This window comes from Ornithorhynchus anatinus, chromosome 1 (assembly GCF_004115215.2).
Source record: "Ornithorhynchus anatinus isolate Pmale09 chromosome 1, mOrnAna1.pri.v4, whole genome shotgun sequence".
In the NCBI taxonomy this organism is placed as follows: domain Eukaryota; kingdom Metazoa; phylum Chordata; class Mammalia; order Monotremata; family Ornithorhynchidae; genus Ornithorhynchus; species Ornithorhynchus anatinus.
This window is the reverse complement of record NC_041728.1, coordinates 185836383-185857129: the sequence shown is the minus strand read 5'-3', so window position 1 is coordinate 185857129 and position 20747 is coordinate 185836383. Positions and strand designations below refer to the sequence as shown.

The window sequence follows — 20747 nt, the reverse complement described above, 5'->3', positions numbered from 1 at the left end:
GTGCCAAGCACTGTTCTAAGCGCTGGGGTAGATACAAGGTCATCAGGTTGTCCCACTTGGGGCTCACAGTCTTCATCCCCATTTTACAGATGAGGGAACTGAGTCCCAGAGAAGTGAGTGACTTGCCCAAGGTCACACAGATGACAAGCGGCGGAACTGGGATTAGACCGTGATCTTTCCACTAAACCACACTGCTTCTCTGCTTAGAGATGGGAGTTGAGGCCATGGGAGCGAATGAGTTCTCCAAGTGAGTGGATGTCAACGGAGAATAGAAGGGGACCCAGAACCGAGCCTTGAGGGACTCCCACAGTTAGGGGGTGGTAGGCAGAGGAGCTGCTCGTGAAAGAGACTGAGAAGGAGCAGCCAGAGAAATAGGAGGAGAGCCATGAGAGGACAGTGTCAGTGAAGCGACGGTTGGATAATGTTTCCAGGAGAAGGGGTGGTCCACAGGGTCAGAGGAAGGTGAGAAGTTGAGAAGAATATAGGCGGAGTAGAGTCTTAGATTTGGCCAAAAGGGAATCATTGATGATATTAGAGCAGTTTCGATGTAGTGAAAGGGCTAGAAGCTGGATTGGAGGGGCTCGAGGAGAGAATTTGGAAGAGAAGAAGTGGAGACAGTGGGTGTAAGTGATTCGCTCAAGAAGTTTGGAGATAATAATAATAATGATAATAATGGTATTTGTTGAGCACTTACTGTGTGCCAGGCACTCTACTAATCACTGGGGTGGACACAAGCAAGATGGGAGATGGGGCGCTATCTGGATGGAGCCATGAGGTCAAGGGAGGGTTTTTTAGGATGGGAAGACGTGAGCATGTTTGAAAGCAGTGGGGAAGAAGCAGTTGGAGAGTAAACGGTTGAAGGTGAGGAAGAGCTGACTGAGTGCCTTTAAGCCAAAAGCAAGCCCTCTGCACTTTTCCTTCACCCTCTCTCCCCACCCACCCCCAGCCCCCTCTGACCTCCTCCATCCCCCTATCTGCCCTCCTCTGGCCCTCTCTGTCCCCCTGTCCTCCACTCCCCTTCACCTACCTCTGCTCCCCTCCCGGCCCTGACTCCATGGCACCGCTTGCAGGAAAGGGCGGTTCCTGCTTCATTTTGAGAACTTCGCAGCCACAGCCAAGGACATCGTGGAGTGGATGCACAAGTGAGTGTTGGTGCTGAAGTCTGGGGGCTCTCTGGCTTGCCTGGGGAGCGGTGTGTCAGCCCCTTCCCACTCCTCCCTGCTACTCCCAGACCTGTTTCCCAGACCGTGGCCCTGAAGCCAACCAGCAGCAAGGCAGAAGGATTCAGGGAGGCTGTGCTTCCAAGCCCAGGTTTCTGTTCCCTGTGTCCCTGTCCCCATATGCCCCCATCCCTGTCTTCTCCGCCCCCCTCTCCTCCCACCCCACTTTCCAACCCCCTCTTTCCCTTGCCCCCTCTCTCCCCGGGCCCCTTTCCCGCTCCCATCTCCCCAGTGCTGACCCATTCATCCACCCCAGTCTCAAGAGCCCCCTGCCCCCAGCCAGCTCCAGCATCAAGCTTCCCCTCCCCAAGCCCTGCCCCTTGTGTCCCCCAGCCCCCAGCCGCCCCAACCCCCAGTCCCTGAGACCCCGTGGGCAGAAGAAGACAGTGCCGTGCACCATCTGACCGACCAGGATTTCGACCAGTTCCTGAGGGACCATCCATCTGTCCTCGTCATGTTCCACGCGCCCTGTGAGTCCCCTTCCCCTGAACCCCCCACTTCCCGTCTTCCCAGATCCCTTCTTTCCCCTCCCTGGTCTCCCCAATCACCCTTCTGCCCTCCCTCCCAAAGCCTGATCTTAACTCCTGACCCCCTGACCTCTCCCCGGTTCCTTCACAACATGGTGTCCAGCCAGGTGAGGGAGAAAATCTGTTTCTGGAGTGAAACCCATCCACAGTAGAATGAAAAAACATTCATTCATTCCGGCATTTACTCGGCCTTTTTAGTGGGCGAGCCCTAAGGTCCATTCAAGATCATCAGGCATGTCCCTGTGTCCCCTGGGACTTAACAGTTCAAGAAGGAGGGAGCTCCAGGGATCTTCTCCACATTGAGCGAAAAGGAAACTAAGGCCCAGAGAGGTTAGGCAACTTGCCCAAAGTCACACAGCTGCCCTGTGGTAGACCTGACTCTCCCAACTCCCCGCTCCTGGACTCTTTCCGCTAGGCTTCACTGCCTCCCTTTGTGTTCTTCTTCCAGTTTGGTCTGAACCATCTTGGTCCTCCACACCATTTGCCTTGGTTTCTCTTAGTTTTCTGCTCTGAACAATACTGAGTTTCCAGATCTCTGTGTCATCTTCCTCAGTGAAAACCCAGCTAAAGAATTCACTCCACCATCTTCTTTCCATCCCACAATTGCCTGGCCTCACTGCTTCCCTAGCCGGCTTCTGACTGACATGAGGTATCTTTGGGTGCCTGGCCAGGTCCACTTTTTTTTTTTAATGGCATTTGTAAAGTGCTTAATTTTAGCCAAATACCTTGTAAGTGCTGGGGTAGATACTAGTTAATTAGGTTGGACACAGTCCCTGTCCCTCATAGGACTTTCAGTCTAAGTAGGAGGGAAAACAGGTATGTAATCCCCATTTTACACTTGAGGAAACTGAGGCACAGAGAAGTTAAGTGACTTGCTCAAGGTCACAAAGCAGGCAATTGGCAGAGCCAGGATTAGGACCCAGGTCCTCTGACTCTCCAAATTGTCTTTGCCCACCTCATTTCCTGATGCACCTGAACTGCTCTTTGCGGCCTTTAACATTCTTTTTTCTCCAGTCAGTCTTCCCTCTGGGGAAGGTCAATTTTTTCCTTCTGGTGGCCTCTTTTGCTCTGTTGGTTAGACATGCAAGGTTACCATTTAATCATTAGATTCCTGAGTTCTGGGGTACACTTTTTACCTTGTCCCCAAGCAGGTACCTCATCCCAACATGGCCTAGGGGAAAGAGCACAAAGCAGATATTCTGGAGGTCCAGGTTCTAGGCCCAGCTCTGCCCCTGGCCTGCTGTGTGACCTGAACAGAGAAGCAGCGTGGCTCAGTGGAAAGAGCATGGGCTTTGGAGTCAGAGGTCATGAGTTCGAATCCCAGCTCTGCCACTTGTCAGCTGTGACTGTGGGCAAGTCACTTAACTTCTCTGGGCCTCAGTTACCTCATCTGTAAAATGGGGATTAAGATTGTGAGCCCCACGTGGGACAACCTGATTCCCCCGTGTCTCCCCCAGCGCTTAGAACAGTGCTCTGCACATAGTAAGCGCTTAACAAATACCAACATTATACCTGAACCTCTCAGAACTTCAGTTTCTGGCTTTGTAAAAACCTGCTCTCCCTTCCTCCCAGACTGAGCCCTTTGGGGATCAGGAACTGGGTATGGTCTGATCTTCTTGATTCTACTCCATTGCTCAACACAATCCTTGACAACTTAACAGCTGTCATCGCCATCAACAGCTAACAACGTGGCTCAGTGGAAAGAGCACGGGCTTGGGAGTCAGAGGCCATGGGTTCAAATCCCGGCTCTGCCACTTGTCAGCTGTGTGACTGTGGGCAAGTCACTTCACTTCTCTGTGCCTCAGTTCCCTCATCTGTAAAATAGAGATGAAGACTGTAAGCCTCCCGTGGGACAACCTGATGACCCTGTATCTACCCCAGCGCTTAGAACAGTGCTCTGCACATAGTAAGCGCTTAACAAATACCAACATTATTATTATTATTAACTTCTCCGTGCCTCAGTTACCTCATCCGTAAAATAGGGATTAAGACTGTGAGCCTCACATGGGACAACCTGATTACCCTGTATCTACCCTAGCGCTTAGAGCAGTGTTCTGCACATAGTAAGCACTTTACAAATACCAACATTAAGTTGTTCCTTCCAGCTTTTTCCTCACTAGGGTGATGTTTTTTCAGTTTCCTTTTCCAAAATGAGCAATTCCCAGCTCCAGGCCTGCCTCCGCCGCCTCGTGGCTTCCATGCATACCTGCCCAGAGATGCAAAGATTGTCTCTTGGCTCAAGGGTCCTTGGACTAGTCCCGCCTCCCCCTCACCACTTGCCCCCCACGCCCCCAGGCCAGACACGCTCCTGGTCCCCGAGAGGTGAAGGAAAGCCTAATAGTAATAATAGTAACTGTGGTTTTTGTTAAGTACTTACTATATGCCAGACACTGAAAATAAGAATTATGGTATTTGTTAACTGCTTACTTTGTGCCAGGCACTGTTCTAAGAGCTGGGGTAGATACAAGATAATTGAGTTGGACACAGTCCCTGTCCCATACAGGGCTTCCAGTCTCAATCCCCATTGTACATATGAGGTAACTGAGGCACAGAGTAGTGAAGTGACTTGCCCAAAGTCACACAGCAGACAAGTGGTGGAGAACCCAGATCCTCTGACTCCCAGACCTATATTCTATCCACCAGGCCACACTGCTTCTCTAAAACCTCCCTCGTGGCCACTGCTGCTGGCTTCCAGCTCCCGGTATGACGATTATGATGATGGTATTTGTTAAGTGCTTACTATGTGCAAAGCACTGTTCTAAGCTCTGGGGGGATACAAGGTGATCAGGTTGTCCCACATGGGGCTCACAGTCTTAACCCCATTTTACAGGTGAGGTAACTGAGGCACAGAGAAGTTAGTGACTTGCCCAGAGTCATACAGCTGACAAGCAGCGGAGCCGTGGTTAGAATCCGTGATCTCTGACTCCCAAGCCTGTGCTCTTTCCATGAGCCACTCTGCTTCCTAGCCACCACTTGCTGCCCGCCTTCCCAATGCCGTTCGGGGTCTGCAATTCCGTCAAAGGGCAGGGACTGTATCTGTTGCCGATTTGTACATTCCAAGCGCTTAGTACAGTGCTCTGCACATAGTAAGCGCTCAATAAATACTAATAATAATAATGTTGGTATTTGTTAAGCGCTTACTATGTGCCGAGCACTGTTCTAAGCGCTGGGGTAGACACAGGGGAATCAGGATGTCCCACGTGGGGCTCACAGTCTTCATCCCCATTTTACAGATGAGGGAACTGAGGCCCAGAGAAGTGAAGTGACTTGCCCACAGTCACACAGCTGACAAGTGGCAGAGCTGGGATTCGAACTCATGAGCCCTGACTCCAAAGCCCGTGCTCTTTCCACTGAGCCACGCTGCTTCTCCTACTATTGAATGAATGAATGAATACCTGGCTTTTGAGCCGGAGTTTGGAGCAATGATCCCAAAGGTGGCAGGTTCATTCATTCAGTTGCATTTATTGAGCACTTACTTTGTGTAAAGTCCTGTACTGAGTGCTTGGGAGAGTACAGTATAACAATAGGCAGGTGACAGGTGTCACCCTCTGTGACAGGGATCCCACTGCCTGGGCTGCAGTGCCACCCTCCCGATGGTGCCCATCCTTTGCGTGAGTGTTTGTGTATGTGTGTCTCAACCCCTCACCCTCTGGTCTTTACTATTCATTTGACGGCCCAACACCCCTGGCCTGGTTTGGTTTTCCCAGCCACTGTCTGAGCTCAGTAAATAAATTATATCTGTAATTCATTTCTTTATGTATATTTAGGTCTGTATCCCCCTCTAGGCTCTGAGCTGATTGTGGGCAGGGAAAGTGTAAGCTTATTGTTCTATTGTACTCTCCCAAGTGCTCAGTACAGTGCTCTGCACACAGTATGCATTCAATTAATAAGATTGAATGAATGAATGAGCTAATGGATGGTCACTTGCCTGCACCATCCCCCCTCCAGGGCAGGCTCCCCAGCCCCTGGGTGGCCTTTTCCCGCCGGCCCATTAGTCCCCCAGCTGGCCTCCCATACTGGGTAGCCAGACACACCCTCCCAGCAGCCCCCTGGGATGGGCCGGGCCGCTCTGTCTGCGTGGCTAGGCCCCCGGAAGGGACCCCTCGGAGCCCCTGCATCCAGCCGGACCCCAGTGCCCACTCACTGCCTGCACAAGCATCTCATCTGGAGACCCGGGAGGCGAGGGGCTGCCTTCCTGTTGAGTCCAGCCTCTGCCGGATCCGGCTGGGACGGCTCTGGGGCTGTGGGCAGGACTGGTGCGTTGGCGCCTGGACGGCATGTCGCTAGGACGTGTTCAGGAATGGGTCGAGCTACCTCGGGAATTCCCCTCTCCCACCCGCAGAACCTCTGGGGATGGTCTGAGCCGGCCTCATACTCGAGCTACAGAGAAGGCAGGAATCGATGCTGTGGTGCTCGCTCGGCAGTGCTCGCCCTGTGGGTATGTCCCAGCGGGCTGGCTGCCTCGACCCGGCAGGGCAGAAAATAATGATAATGATGGTATTCGTTAAACGCTCATTCTGTGCCAAGCACTATTCAGAACACTGGGGTAATAATAATAATAATAATGTTGGTATTTGTTAAGCACTTACTATGTGCAGAGCACTGTTCTAAGCGCTGGGGTAAACACAGGGGAATCAGGTTGTCCCACGTGGGGCTCACAGTCTTAATCCCCATTTTACAGATGAGGGAACTGAGGCACAGAGAAGTTAAGTGACTTGCCCACAGTCACACAGCTGACAAGTGGCAGAGCTGGGATTCGAACTCATGAGCCCTGACTCCAAAGCCCGTGTTCTTTCCACTGCGCCACGCTGGGTATATACAAGATAATCAGGTTGTCTCACGTGGGGCTCAGTCTTAGTCCCATTTTACAGTTGAGGTAACTGAGGCCCAGAGAAGTGAAGTGACTTGTCCAAATCACACAGCTGCCAAGTGGTGGAGCCAGGATTAGAACCCTTGTCATTTGCCTCCCAATTCGTGCTCTTGCCACTAAGCCACTCTACTTCTTGGGAGCTGTGGCGCTGGTGCTGGTTGAAAGCATCATGGCCTAGTGGATAGAGGACAGGCCTGGGAGTCAGAAGGTCATAGGTTCTATTCCCATCTCTGCCACTTGTCTGCTGTGTGACCTTGAGCCAGTCACTTCACTTCTCTAGGCCTCAGTTCCCTCATCTGTAAAATGGGGATTAAGACTACGAGCCCTGTGTGGGATGGGGACTGTGTCCAAACCGATTATCTTGTATCTACCCAGCACTTACAACAGTACCTGGCAGGTAGTAAGTGTTTAACAAATACTGAGCCAGGGAGCCCAGGAGCCTCATGCCCCTTCTCTCCCATGCTTGTTTTCTCTCCGCGTGGGGGTGGCCAGGTCTTAGTTATCTGCACTTGAATGAGCACTCTGGCTAGTCGCTTCCTGATTTTTCTCCCCAACTTTAAGCTCTCAGACTCAATCAAACAATGGTGTTTATTGAGTATTTACTAAGTGCAGAGCACTGTTCTAAGTGGTTGGGAGAGTACAAGGGAATATGTCTGTTATTTATTACTCTCCCACACACTATTACAGTGCTCTGCACACAGTAAGCACCCAGTAAATGCAGTTAAATGACTGCCTAGAGTACAACACAATTAGCAGACATATTAGAGAATCAGCATGGCCTGGTAGATGAACATGGGCCTGAGAGTCAGAAGGTCATGGGTTCTAATCCTGACCCTGCCATTTGCTGCGTGATCTTGGGCAAGACACTTAACTTCCCTGTGCTTCAGTTGCCTCATCTGTAAAATGGGGATTGAGATTGTGAGCCCCGCGTGGGACAAAGGGACTGTGTCCAACCCGATTTGCTTGTATCCATTCCAGCGATTAGTAAAGTGCCTGGCACATAGTAAGGGCTTAACAAATACCATTATTATTATTCCCTGCCCATAATGAGCTTACGGTCTAGAAGGGGAGTCAGAAAGGGCTCAGTCAATACGATTGAATGAATGAATTAATGTGAATGTCAACGCCATGGATCCCACATTCTCCGTCTCTGGCTCCCCCCAACCCAATCATCATCGTCAACATCAATGCACGTGCAGAGCAGTGGGTTAAGCGCTTGGGAGAGTACAGCTTAGCAGAGTTGGTAGTGAAAGCAAACCCCCTCTTCTGTTTGCATTTTCCACACTCCTTCTCCCCGCCATTGATTGCAGGCCAGCAATCCCCCCCGAGGAGTAGTAATAGAATTAATGAAGCACTTACTGTGTGCAGAGCACTAAGCACTGGGGGAGAATATACACGGGGGAATTAGACACAGGTTCTGCCCCTCCAGCTCAAAGAGATCATCACGTCCCATCCGCTGCCTCCGAGGAGTCTTTCCCCCAAACTCTATGGGCGGGCAGGCGACAGCCTGGGCCAGGAGATCTGGAGAGGAGCCTCAGTCAAACAATCAGTTGTATTGAGTGCTTACAGTGTGCAGGGCACTGTACTAAGTGCTTGGGAGAGGACAACACAGCAATATAACAGACACAGCTCTATCCCACTAATGTGTCCATGGAGCCGATCAGGGGTCTGGGAAGTGAGAGCAGCTCAGGAGTATAGGGCTCCAGTGTCCTCAATTGAATTTATTAAATGCTTACTGTGTACAGAGCACTGTACTAAGCGCTTGGGAGAGTTTACTACAACAGAGTTGGTAGACCTATTCCCTGCCCCCAAGGACGTTACAGTGGAGGAGGGAGGCAGACATTTAAATTAATTGCAGATACACAATTCTCTGGGCCTCAGTTTTCTGATCTGTAAAATGGGGATTGAGACGGTGAGCCTCACATGGGACAGGGACTGTGTCTAATCTGGTTTGCTTGTATCCATCCCAGGGCTTAGTACAATGCCTGGCACATAGTAAGTACTTCAAAACTATAGTGATAGTATTATTATAAGTGCTGTGGGACTGAGGGTGGGGTGAATGAAAGGTGCAAATGCACCCAAGTGCAAGGTGGATGCAGATGCAGAGCACGGGTAAATAAATAAAAATAAATTGTGGTATTTGTTAAGCGCTTACTATGTGCAAAGCACTGTTCTAAGCACTGGGTGATACAAGGTGATCAGGTTGTCCCACCTGGGACTCAGTTTTTTAATCCCCATTTGACAGATGAGGTAACTGAGGCCCAGAGAAGTTAAGTGACTTGCCCAAGGTCACACAGTTTGTTGCCTAGTGGCTAGAGCACAGGCTTGGGAGTCAGAAGGACCTGAGTTCTATTCCCAGCTCTGTCACTTACCTGTTGTGTGACCTTGGGCAAGTCATTTCACTTCTCTGGATCTCAGTAACCTCATCTGGAAAATGGGGATAAAGACTGTGAGCCCCATGTGGGACATGGATTGTGTCTAACCTGATCACCTTGTATCTACCCCAATGCTTAGAACAGTGCCTATTCTAAGTTAAGTGCTTAACAGATACCATTTTAAAAAAGATGCAGAAAGGAGTGGGAGAAGAGGAGGTAAGGGCTTAGTTGGAGAAGGCCTCATAATAAGGTTGGTATTTGTTAAACACTTACCATGTGCAGAGCACTGTTCTAAGCACTAGGGTGGATACAGGGTAATCAGGTTGTCCAACGTGAGGCTCACAGTTAATCCCCATTTTACAGATGAGGTAACTGAGGCACAGAGAAGTTAAGTGACTCGCCCACAGTCACACAGCTGACAAGTGGCAGAGCCAGGAGTCGAACCCATGACCTCTGACTCGGAAGCCCAGGCTCTTTCCACTGAGCCACGAGAAGATGGGATTTTAGGAAGGCTTTGAAGAGAGGAGAGTGGTATTCTGTCTAGATATGAAGAGGGAGGACATTCCAGACCAGAGGCAGGACATGGGTAAGAGGTCATTGACGGGATAGGTGAGATGGAAGTGCGATGAGTAGGTTGGCATTAGAGGAGGGGAATGAGCAGGCTGGGTTGTAGTAGGAAGCAGCATGGTTTAGTGGAAAGAGCACGGGCCTGGGATTAGAAGTTCATGGATTCTATTCCCAGCTCTGTGACTTGACTGCTGTGGGACCTTGGGCAAGTCACTTCACTTCTCTGTGCCTCAGTTCCCTCATCAGTAAAGTGGAGATTGAGACTGTGAGCCCCATGTGAGACCGGAACCGTGTCCACCCCACTGCGTAGTACAGTGCCTGGCACATAGTACACGCTTAACAAATACCACAGTTGTTATTAGGAAATCAGAGCAGTATGGTAGGAAGGGGCGAGGTGATTGAGGGCTTTAAAGTTTATGTACAGGAGGGCAGTCATGGAACTCTCTGTCCAACTTGAGCCACTCAGAGGTCCACTCCTCCCCAGCCCACCTCAAATCCTCCCCAAGCCGGCCCGGCGAGGGAGGGGCTGGGCCCCAGGCCAGGAGCCCATGGGGTTGTGTGCTTCATCCAGGGGAGTCCTGGCCTTCACCTGGTGCCATCTGATTGGCTGGTAGAGCTGGGGAGCCCCTCTGCCTCTGGGTGGGGAGAAGGGGCATTAGGGACTCCCACCCTAGCCCCCCGGGAAAGCAGCTTCTCGGCTTGGTGGGCCAGGTACCCCAAGTCTGGAGCTACTTTCTTCCAGCCTGTCAGCTGGCCCCTAATACTCCCAGGGCCACAAAATCAATCAATCAGTGGTATTTATCGAGTGATTACTACGTGCGGAACTGTGTACTAAGTACTTGGGAGGCAGATTGACCAGGCTCAGCATGTGCCCACAGGGGTCTCAGCCTAACCCCCCTCCCGATGGTCCATTCTGGAATTGCCCATTAGTTACCTCTGCTCAGGAATAGAGCACGGGCCTCAGTCAGAGGGGCATGGGTTCTAAATCTGACTTCGCCACTTGTCAGCTGTGTGACTGTGGGCAAGGCACTTCACATCTCTGTGCCTCAGTTCCCTCATCTGCAAAATGGAGTTTGAGACTGTGAGCCCGACGAGAAACAAGGACTATGTCCAACCCAATTTGCTTGTATCAATACCACAATTATTATTACAATGGCAGCTTGGCAGCTCTTTGCCAGTGACCAGGAGCAAGGCTGGCAGGGGGCTCTGTTTGGTGGGTTGGAGTCCCCCATCCCCAAAATGGCAGTTGGAGGCATCTGGGTGGGCAGAGGGAGTAGAGTTGCCCTCACTGGGGTGGATTGGTACACCAGCCAGTGGCCCCTGGAAGGAGCTGGCAGAGTCTTGCCCTTCACACTGCCTGGGCTCCAGCTTCCCCTGCAAGTGAGCCAGTTCCGCCACCCCCCGCTGCCCTCTCTGTCTCTGGACGTGTCCAGCTCCTTCTTCCCCTCTGTCTCTTTCCAGTCTCTTGTGTTTTTCCTCTCTCAGGGAGGGACCTTGGGAGCCAAGGTGGAGACCAGGGCTCAATAGGGCCTTCCCCCTGCCTCTGGACCTGCTGTCCCTTGCCAAGGGGTGTGGGACCTGGCCCCCAGGGGCATGTCTAACTTCATTCCCTCACCCTGCAGTTCCCTGGGGAAGAGCTTTCATTGGTTTGGCGAGGTAGAACTCGCTGGCCGGAGAGTGGCAGGGGCTGGGAGGAGGGGCACCGGGGGCCGGCTTTGGGGCCGCCCTGGGAATCCAGCCTGTGCTTTCCCTTCTGCAGGGTGCGGGCACTGCAAGAAGATGAAGCCGGAGTTTGAGAAAGCAGCGGAAGAGCTTCATGCCCAGGGGGAGGTGAGCAGGGCCCTCCCCACCTGCCTGCCCACCCCCACACCGCCCGCCTGTGGGCCCTGTGCCTCCACTGCCCTACTGTGGGCCTCAGAGTCTTGCCTGTGCAGGGCCAGCACCAGGTTGGGACTCCAGGCCCCAGGGTGCTGACGCCTTTGGGGCACTGTGGGACTGGAGTCGGTGTCCTCTCTCCAGGGTTCAGGGGGCTTATGTGGGCAGGGGGCAGGGCTGGAATCTCTGTCCTCTGGTCGAGGGTCTTGTTGGTGGGGGGTGGGGGGACTGGAGCTGGTGTCTCTTGTCCAGGGGTCTTGTGTGGGTGGTGGGTGTGGGTAGAGAAGCAGCGTGACCTAGTGGCAAGAGCAAGGGCTTGGGAGTCAGATGTCATGGGTTCTAATCCCAGCTCTGCCACTTGGCTGTGTGACCTTGGGCAAGTCACTTAACTTTTCTATGCCTCCGTTACCTCATCTGTGAAATGGGGATTGAGACTGTGAACTCCATGTGAGACAGGGACTGTGTCCAACCTGATTATCTTGTATCTACCCCAGTGCTTAGAACAGTGTTTGGCACATAGTAAGCACTTAACAAATACCACAATCATTATTATTATTATTAGTGAGCGGGATCAGAGCCACCGTCCCCCATCCAGGGCTCAGAGGTGTTGTGTGATGGGAATGGGACTGGAGCTGGTGTCCTCTGTCCAGAGCCCAGGGTCTTGTGTGGATGGGGGACAGAACTGGAGCCAGTCCCCCCCATCCATGGGTCTTGTGAGGGTAGTGAGTGGGACCGGAAGCAGTGTCCCCTGGCCAGGGGTCTAGTGTGGCTTGGGGTGGGACTGGAACCAGTGTCCCCCTGTCCAGGGCCCAGGTGTCCTGGCGGCCGTCGATGCCACCGTCAACAAGGCCGTGGCCGAGCGTTTCCGCGTGTCCGGCTTCCCCACGGTGAAGTACTTTGAGAACGGCGAAGAGCGGTTCACACTGCCACACCTGCGCACCAAGAAGAAGATCGTGGACTGGCTGCGCAAGTACGCTACAAGGGGCCTGCGGGTCGATGGGCATCCCTGGCCATCCATTCATTCACTCAATTGTATTTATTGAACGCTTACTGTGTGCAGAGCACTGTACTGAGTGCTTGGAGAGTACAATTCGGCAACAGATAGAGACAATCCCTACTCAACAATGGGCTCACGGTCTAGAAGGGGGGAGACAGACAACTGTCGGTGCCACCCGTGGGCTGCGGCTCCATGGCGTGGGCGGCCCGGAGTGGGCTTTGCCTGATCCCGGCTCTGATCGGTCGGAGCCTGATGGATGCCCCGCCGCTTCCTTATCTGCCCCAGCCCAGCTCCCCTCTTGGTCCAGCCTGATCTCGGTTCTGATTGGCCAGAGCTTGATTTCTCTCTCTGTGCCACCTCTTCAACTGCCCCAGTCCAGCGCCCCCCACATTGATCCGGCCTGATCCTGATTGGCCGGAGCCTGATTTCTCCCCCCATCACCCCAATCTCTGTGCCGCCCCTTCAACTGCCCCAGCCCTGCTCCCCCTATTGGCCTAGCCTGGATCCTGAGCTTGGCTCTCATTGGCTGGTGGCCACCGCCGACTCTCTCGAGGCTGAGAGGGCTCATTTACCCGCCTGCCGAGTGTCAGGCCAACTGCTGAGAGTCAGGCCAACTGCCGCTGCCCTCTCCTCACTGGGGACCCATGGATGGATTTGGGTTAGGGGCCCGGGGCGGGGGCCCATCCGTTGCCTCGGAACCCAGGCTTGGGGGGACTGCCCGGGGTCCCAGAGCACTTCCGTGCTAGTGGTCCTTCTGGGAAGGTGGCCACGGGTCATCTGGGACGTGGGGGGTGGCTGTGGATGGGGGGGCGGTCGTTGTGCCTGCACAGGCGGTCCCCGACATTGGCCGTTGTGGTGTTCCTCCTCCACAGCCCCGAGGCTCCGCCACCACCGGAGCCCACCTGGGAGGAGAAGCCAGGCAGTGTCGTCCACCTGGCGGGCACGGACTTCCGCGAGTCGCTGAAGAAGCGGAAGCACGCGCTGGTCATGTTCTACGCACCCTGTGCGTGCGGGTCAGAGGCAGGGGGAGGGACGGGATGACCCAGGGCACCTTAATCCTTAATCAATTCCCACTCTTCTCCCCCCACGCTTTTTTTTTTTTAATGGAAGCAGCATGGCGTAGTGGGTAGATCCCGGGCCTGGGAGTCAAAAGGTCAGGGGTTCTAATCCCGGCTCTGCAACTTGTCTTGGACAAATTGCTTCACTTCTCTGGGCCTCATTTACCTCATCTGTAAAATGGGGGTTGAGACTGGGAGGCTCACGTGGGTCAGGGACTGTGTCCAACCCAAATTGCTTGTTTCCACCCCAACCCTTAGCACAGTGCCTGGCACATAGTAAGTGCTTAACAAATACCAGAATCATTATTATTATTATTGTTAAACACTTACTTTGTGCCCAGCACCATATTAAGCACTGGGGTAGTTACAAGTTAATCAGGATGAACCCAATCCCTGTCCCACACGGAGCTTAGTTTTAATCCCCATTTTACAGATGAGGTAACTGAGGCACAGAGAAGTGAAGGGACTTAGAGAAGCAGCGTGGCTTAGTGGAAAGAGCACGGGCTTGGGAGTCAGAGGTATGGGTTCTAATCCCGACTCTGCCGCTTGTCAGCTGTGTGACCTTGGGCAAGACACTTCACTTCTCTATGCCTCAGTTACTTCATCTGTAAAATGGGGATGAAGACTGTGTGCCCTACTTGGGACAATCTGATTACCTTATATCTACCCCAGCACTTAGAACAGTGCTTGGCACATTGTAAGTGCTTAACAAATACCAACTATATTTATATTATATATAATATTAACCATGGTCGCAGTAGACAAGTGGCAGAGCCAGGATTAGAACCCAGGTCCTTCTGATTTACAGCCCCATGCTCAATCCATTAGGCCATGCTGCTTCTCTATTCGTTATACTTTTAATATTCATTTTGAATGGTATTTCTTAAGTGCTTATCATGTGCCAGGCATTGTAAGGAGCACTGGGGTAGTTTCAAGCTAATCAAGTTGGACACAGGTCATGTCCCACCTGAGTTTACAGTTTTAATCCTCATTTTATGGATGAGGCAACTGAGGCACAGAGAGGCTAAGTGACTTGCCGAAGATTACACAGCAGACAAGTGGCAGATCCGGGATTAGATTTATTGATCACTTACTGTGTGCAGAGCACTGTACTAAGAGCTTGGGAAAGGATAATATGCCAGAGTTGGTAGATACGTTTCCTGTCCTCAAAGAGCTTACAGTCCAGAGGGTGCAGCCTCCCTTCCCCCTATTAGGGGAGCTGGGCCCGGGTAGATGGGGGCCATTCTGGGGCGGACCCCCATGGTCCGCCAGCACGGGGTGGACACAGAGACATGGGGGGTGATTGGTCTTCCCCACCTACCTGGACTGAGAGCATCCTCAGAGTCCCCTCCTTTCCTCTTCCCCGGTAGGGTGCCCTCACTGCAAGAGCGCCATCCCTCACTTCACCGCCGCCGCTGACCTCTTCAAGGACGATCGGAAGGTAGCACGACTCCCCTGATCCCCACCCCACCCCGCTCCGGGGACCGCGCGTTCGCCACTGAACTATCCGATGCAGGGGCCGGAGCCCCATCCTCAGCGCCACCCTGGGCCGATCTTGCCCTCTCGGCCCCAGGCGACGACTCCCCGACTGCCCCCCGAGCAGCCCCCCGGCTCCCCACCCCCACAGCGGCGGTGTGACTGGGCTGATGGTGGGAGTGGGCGATGGGGACAAAGCTCCCCAGGGTGAGGGTCGTGGCAGCCCCTCAGGGTCCCCTCCCACTCTGGACCCAGGGCAGGGGGTGGGGCCTGTAGCGACCCCCACCTCGGTGCCCACCTCATCCCAGATCGCCTACGCCGCGGTCGACTGTGCCAAAGAGCAGAACCGGGATCTGTGCAAGCAGGAGGGGGTGGATGGCTACCCCACCTTCAACTACTACAACTATGGGAAGTTTGCTGAGAAATACAATGGAGAGCGGGTGGTAAGTGGTGGGGAGCAGCCCTTCCCAAGAGGGGTGGGGACGGGGCAGGCGGGAGTATTCCGGAATGGGGTAGGAGGTGAGTTTGGGGGATATGGCGTGGGGGGCTGGGGAGTCTCTGTCTCCAGGGGCTGTGCCCAATTCCCCCAGCTCACTGCCTGGTCAGCTCTGCTGTGAGTGCAGTGTGGGAGCCTCAGGTGACTGGGAAGGTGGGTTCACGGATGACGTCCTGGTCCCCAGCTGACCACCCGTTCTCCCCTCTCCCTACTTCATCATCCCTGCCTCTCTCTATCTCCCTTTCTACCCATCTCCATCTTCTTGTCTTTTATCTGTGTTCTCTCCCTTTGTCTCCCACCTCTTTCTCTGATTTCCCCTCTGAGTCTCTGTTCATCTCTCTTTGTCTCTGCCTGCCTCTCCCCACCTTTGTCTCTGTCTGCTTCTCCCCATCACTGTGTGTCTCCCTCTGCCCCCCCGCCACGTCCCTCAGGAGTCCGACTTTGCTGCTTTTATTCGCTCCCTGCGGGAGCGGGACCACGAAAAACTGGGGAAGAAGAGAGATGAGCTGTAGGCTGTGCCAAGGGGGTCTGCCCATGCCGTGACACTGTGAACGATGCTGCTGTTCCTGCATCCGCCCCCGTGCCCCGTCTCCCGCCGCTCTTCTCACCACCTGGGACCATTTTCTATCATTTGGAATAAAGTTGAACCACTTGTTTTGTACCCGTGAGAGGCTGTTGGGGGTGAGGGACGAGCAGGGATGACCCCTAGAGAGCTTAGTAGATAGAGCACAGTCCTGGGAGTCAGAAGGCCCTGGGTTCTAATCCTGCCTCCACCACATCTACTGTATGACCTTGGATGAATCACTTCACTTCTCTGGGCCTCAGTTATCTCATCTGTAAAACAGGGATTAAGAGTGTGAGCCCTGTGTGGGATAGGTTAACCTGCTTAACCTGTATCTACCCCAGCACTTAGAACAGTGCTTGGCACATAAGAAGCGCTTAACAAGTACCATCATTTTTTTCCAAGGGAAACTGGGACCTATTGAGTGGCCCTGAGTGGGGGAGTCTCTGGGCCTGGCTCAGTCCTTGCTCCCCAAGGCCTCCCATCGACTGCACTCAGGACAGCTGGGTCGGTGAGCAGGAGATGGGACAGAACAGGGCAACCAGATTGTTCAGCCGGGGTGTTGGGCAGCATCTGAATGGAACAGGCTGAAAGGGGCAAGGCCTGGCCATTTCAGCTGATGGAGAGGGCAAGGCCAATGTGGAATTGATATTCCCCGGATCTCCCCCCCTCCGCCCCCAGGGCCGGAGGTCCCTACCTGGAGCCGGGGAACAGCAGGTCAGTCAGCCATATTTTTTGATTGCTTACTATGTGCAGAGCACTGTACTAAGTGCTTGAGAGAGAACAATATAACAATAAACAGATACATTCCCTGCCCAGAGTAAGCTTACAGTCTAGAGAGGTCCAACACAAAGAACCAAAAACAGGTCTTCCCCCAGTGGGGAAGACAGAGGAAATCTGTTCCCAGCAGGTCTAGAGGGGCCAGACAGATCACCCCAAGACTGGCATCTGTTTTGGATCACTGGGGAGAGTCAGGAGTGTTGGGTGGTCCTTGCTGGGTCACTTTGGGAGAATCAAGGTATGAGAGGGGAGCGTCAGGGGTGTTGGATGGTCTGTACTGGGTCACTGGGGGTGAATCAAGAATGGAGAGGGGAGGGTCAGGGTGTTGGACTGTATTGGGTCACTGGGGGTGAATCAAGGATGGAGAGGGGAGAGCCAGGGGTTTTGGATAGTCTGTGCTGGGTCACTGAGGGAGATCAATGAATTGACTTGTTTATCTACCCCAGCGCTTAGAGCAGTGTTTGAAACAGTGCTAAAAAAAAATCCATAATTATCCTTTCCATCTTCAACTGTTTGCTCTCCAATGGCTTCTTTCCCTACTGCTTTTATGTCTCCCCTAACCTAAAAACTCTCCCTTGACATCATAACTCCTTCCATTTATAGTCCCATCTCCCTCTTACCATTGCATCATAGGTCGTGGGTTTTAATTCTAGCTCTGCCACATGTCTGCTGTGTGACCTTGGGCAAGTCACTTAACTTATCTGTGCCTCGGTTACCTCGTCTGTAAAATAATAATGTTGGTATTTGTTAAATGCTTACTATGTGCAGAGCACTGTTCTAAGCGCTGGGGGAATCAGGTTGTCCCACGTGAGGCTCACAGTCCCAATCCCCATTTTACAGAGGAGGTAACTGAGGTACAGAGAAGTTAAATGACTTGCCCAGAGTCACACAGCTGACAAGCAACAGAGCTGCGATTCGAACCCATGACCTCTGACTCCCAAGCCCGTGCTCTTTCCACTGAGCCACGCTGCTTCTCTTGGGGATCAAGATTGTGAGCCCTATAAAGGACATGGATGGTGTCCAACCTGATTACTTTATCTTCCCCAGTGTTTAGAACAGTGCTTGGCATATAGCACTTAACAAACACAGTCATAATAATGATATTAAGCACTTTCTTTGTGCCAGGCACTGTACTAATCGCTGGGGTGGATACAAGCAAATCGAGGTGGGCACAGTCCCATCCCCTGTCGGGAGCCTGTTGTGAGCAGGGATTGTCTCTCTTTCTTGCTGTATTTTACTTTCCAAGTGCTTAGTATAGTGCTGTGCAAACAGTAAGTGAGCTAGAATTAAAACCCACAACCTATGACTCCCAGGCCAGTGCTCTTTCCATTTCATTCTGCTGCCCCAGTCATTTTTCTACACAAACACTAAGGACATGATCCCCGGACTCCTCAAGACCCTCTAGTGGTTGCCCATCCACATCCGCATCAAACAAAAACTCCTCACCATCAACTATAAATTACACAAAGAGTAAATTACAGTTATTCATTCATTCAATCGTATTTATTGAGGGCTTACTATGTGCAGAGCACTGTTCTAAGCGCTTGGAAAGTCAATTCAGCAACAGATAGAGACAATCCCTGCCCAACAACGGGCTGTATATAAGTACTGGGAGTAGGGATGAATGAAGGGAGTAAGTCATGTTGATGCAGAAGGGAGTGGGAGAAGAGGAAAAGAGGACTTAGGGAAAGCCTCTTGGAGGAGATGGGCCTCAATAAGTCTATCTGCTGTCTTTTACTGCTCCCCAGCTCACCCACTTTCCTCCTCCCTCCAATAAGGCTTTGAAGGGAAGTATTTGTTGGGTATGAAGAGAGAGGATGCTCCAGGCCAGAGGCAGGATGTTGGTGAGAGGTTGGCAGCAAGATTCATTCATTATTCAATTGTATTTATTGAGTGTTTACTGCGTGCAAAGCACTGTACTAAGTGCTTGGGAGAGTACAATATAACAACAGACACATTCCCGCTCACAAGGAGCTCACAGTCCAGAGGGGGAGATAAACATATAAATAAATTTCAGATATATGCATACATGCTGTGGGGCTGGGAGGAAGGATGAATGAAGGAGCAAGTAAGAGTGGCGCAGCAGGGAGTGGGAGAAGAGGGCTTAGTCAGGGAAGGCTTCTTGGAGGAAATGTGCCTTCAAAAAGGCAAGATAGATGAGATGGAGGTACAGTGAGAATGTTAGCGTTGGAGGAGCGAAGTGTGCGGGCTGGGTTGTATGAACTGACAGGATTTGGTAACAGATTTGAATGACTTGAGTTTCAACTGATTTGTGTTGAATGAGACAGGTGAGTCAAGGATGATAATAATAATTATGGTATTTGTTAAGTGCTTACCATGTGGCAAGCACTGAGAAAGATACAAGGTAATCAGGCTTAATCTCAGTCTTAATCCTTTTAATGATGAGGTAACTGAGGCCCAGAGAAGTTGAGTGGCTTGCCCAAGGTCACACAGCAGATAAGTGGCGGAGCCAGGATTAGAACCCACGTCCTCTGACTCCCAAGCCCTGGGTTTTTCCACTAAGCCATGCTGCTTCTCAACGCCAAGCTACTGGGCTTCTGAAGCAGGGAGGGTGATGGTGCTATCTACAGTGATGGGAAAGTCACAGGGTGGACAGGGTTTGGCGAGGAGGAGGTGAAGAGTTCATTCACTCAATCGTATTTATTGAGCGCTTACTGTGTGCAGAGCACCGTACTAAGCATTTGGGAAAGTACAATACAGCAGTCATAATAATGATATTTGTTAACTGTTTAACAGTGCTTGGCACATAGTAAGCGCTTAACAGATACCGTCATCATCATGTGCTAAGTACTGTTCTAAGCTCAGGGGTAGATAGAGGGTAATCAGGTTGTGCCATGTGGGGCTCACAGTCTTAATACCCCTTTTACAGATGAGGTAACGGAGGTACAGAGAAGTTGTGACTTACCCAAGGTCACACAGCAGACAAGTGCACATAGAAAGTTCTCAATAAACACTATTGAATGAATGAATGAATGAATGAATGGCAGTGCTGGGTTTAGAACCCATGACCTCTGACTCCTAAGCCAGGGCTCTTTTCACTAAGCCACGCTGCTTCTGTGAAGAGAAGAAGAGAGAAAATCCCTGCCCACAACGAGCTCACAGTCTAGAGGAGGGGAGACAGACACCAATATAAACAAACAAAATTACTGCTATATACAGGACCATATATGACAGCAGAGCTCTGTCATAGAGCACCGATCGGCAAGCCCCCGGGCGGCGAGGCGACTGAGGCCCGTGGAATCCCGCCCCGACCCCATCTTATTATGAGAAGCAGCATGGCTTAGTGGAAAGAGCCTGGCCTTGGAAGTCAGAGGATGTGGGTTCTAATCCTGGCTCTGCCACTTGTCTGCTATGTGACCTCGGGCAAGTCACTTAACTTCTCTGTGCCTCCGTGACCTCATCTGTAAAATGAGGATTAAGACTATGAGCCCCATGTGGGACAACCTGATTCCCCTGTACCTCCCCCAGCGCTTAGAACAGTGCTTGGCACGTAGTAAATACTTAACAAATACCATTATTATTATTATTACGTGAAGCAGCATGGCTCAATGAAAGAGCATGGGTTTAGGAATCAGAAGTCATGGGTTCTAATCCTGGCTCTTCCACCTGTCAGCTGTGTGACTTTGGGCAAGTCACTTGATTTCTCGGTGCCTCAGTGACCTCATCTGTAAAATGGGGATGAAAACTGTGAGCCCCACGTGGGACAACCTGATCACCTTGTATCCCCCAGCACTTAGTACAATAATAATAATGTTGCTATTTAAGTGCTTATTATGTGCAGAGCACTGTTCTAAGCGCTGGGGGAGGTACAGGGTAATCAGGTTGTGGTGGGGCTCACAGTCTTCATCCCCATTTTACAGATGTGGTCACTGAGGCACAGAGAAGTTAAGTGGCTTGCCCAAGGTCACCCAAATGAAGAGTGG

General features: G+C 52.1%; 1 protein-coding gene across 1 annotated transcript in view; it reads left to right on the top strand.

Moving 5' to 3' along the window:
* PDIA5 (protein disulfide isomerase family A member 5) overlaps positions 1-16122 on the top strand; it is a 34345-nt gene extending 18223 nt beyond the window's left edge. The window contains exons 10-17 of the mRNA XM_029074347.2: positions 1071-1142; positions 1554-1690; positions 11319-11389; positions 12241-12404; positions 13304-13434; positions 14860-14930; positions 15274-15408; positions 15893-16122. Coding sequence (XP_028930180.1) covers positions 1071-1142; positions 1554-1690; positions 11319-11389; positions 12241-12404; positions 13304-13434; positions 14860-14930; positions 15274-15408; positions 15893-15973 — 862 coding nt within the window. The 3' untranslated portion in view covers positions 15974-16122. The remainder of the gene's footprint in view (positions 1-1070; positions 1143-1553; positions 1691-11318; positions 11390-12240; positions 12405-13303; positions 13435-14859; positions 14931-15273; positions 15409-15892) is intronic.
* Positions 16123-20747: the final 4625 nt, after the last annotated feature.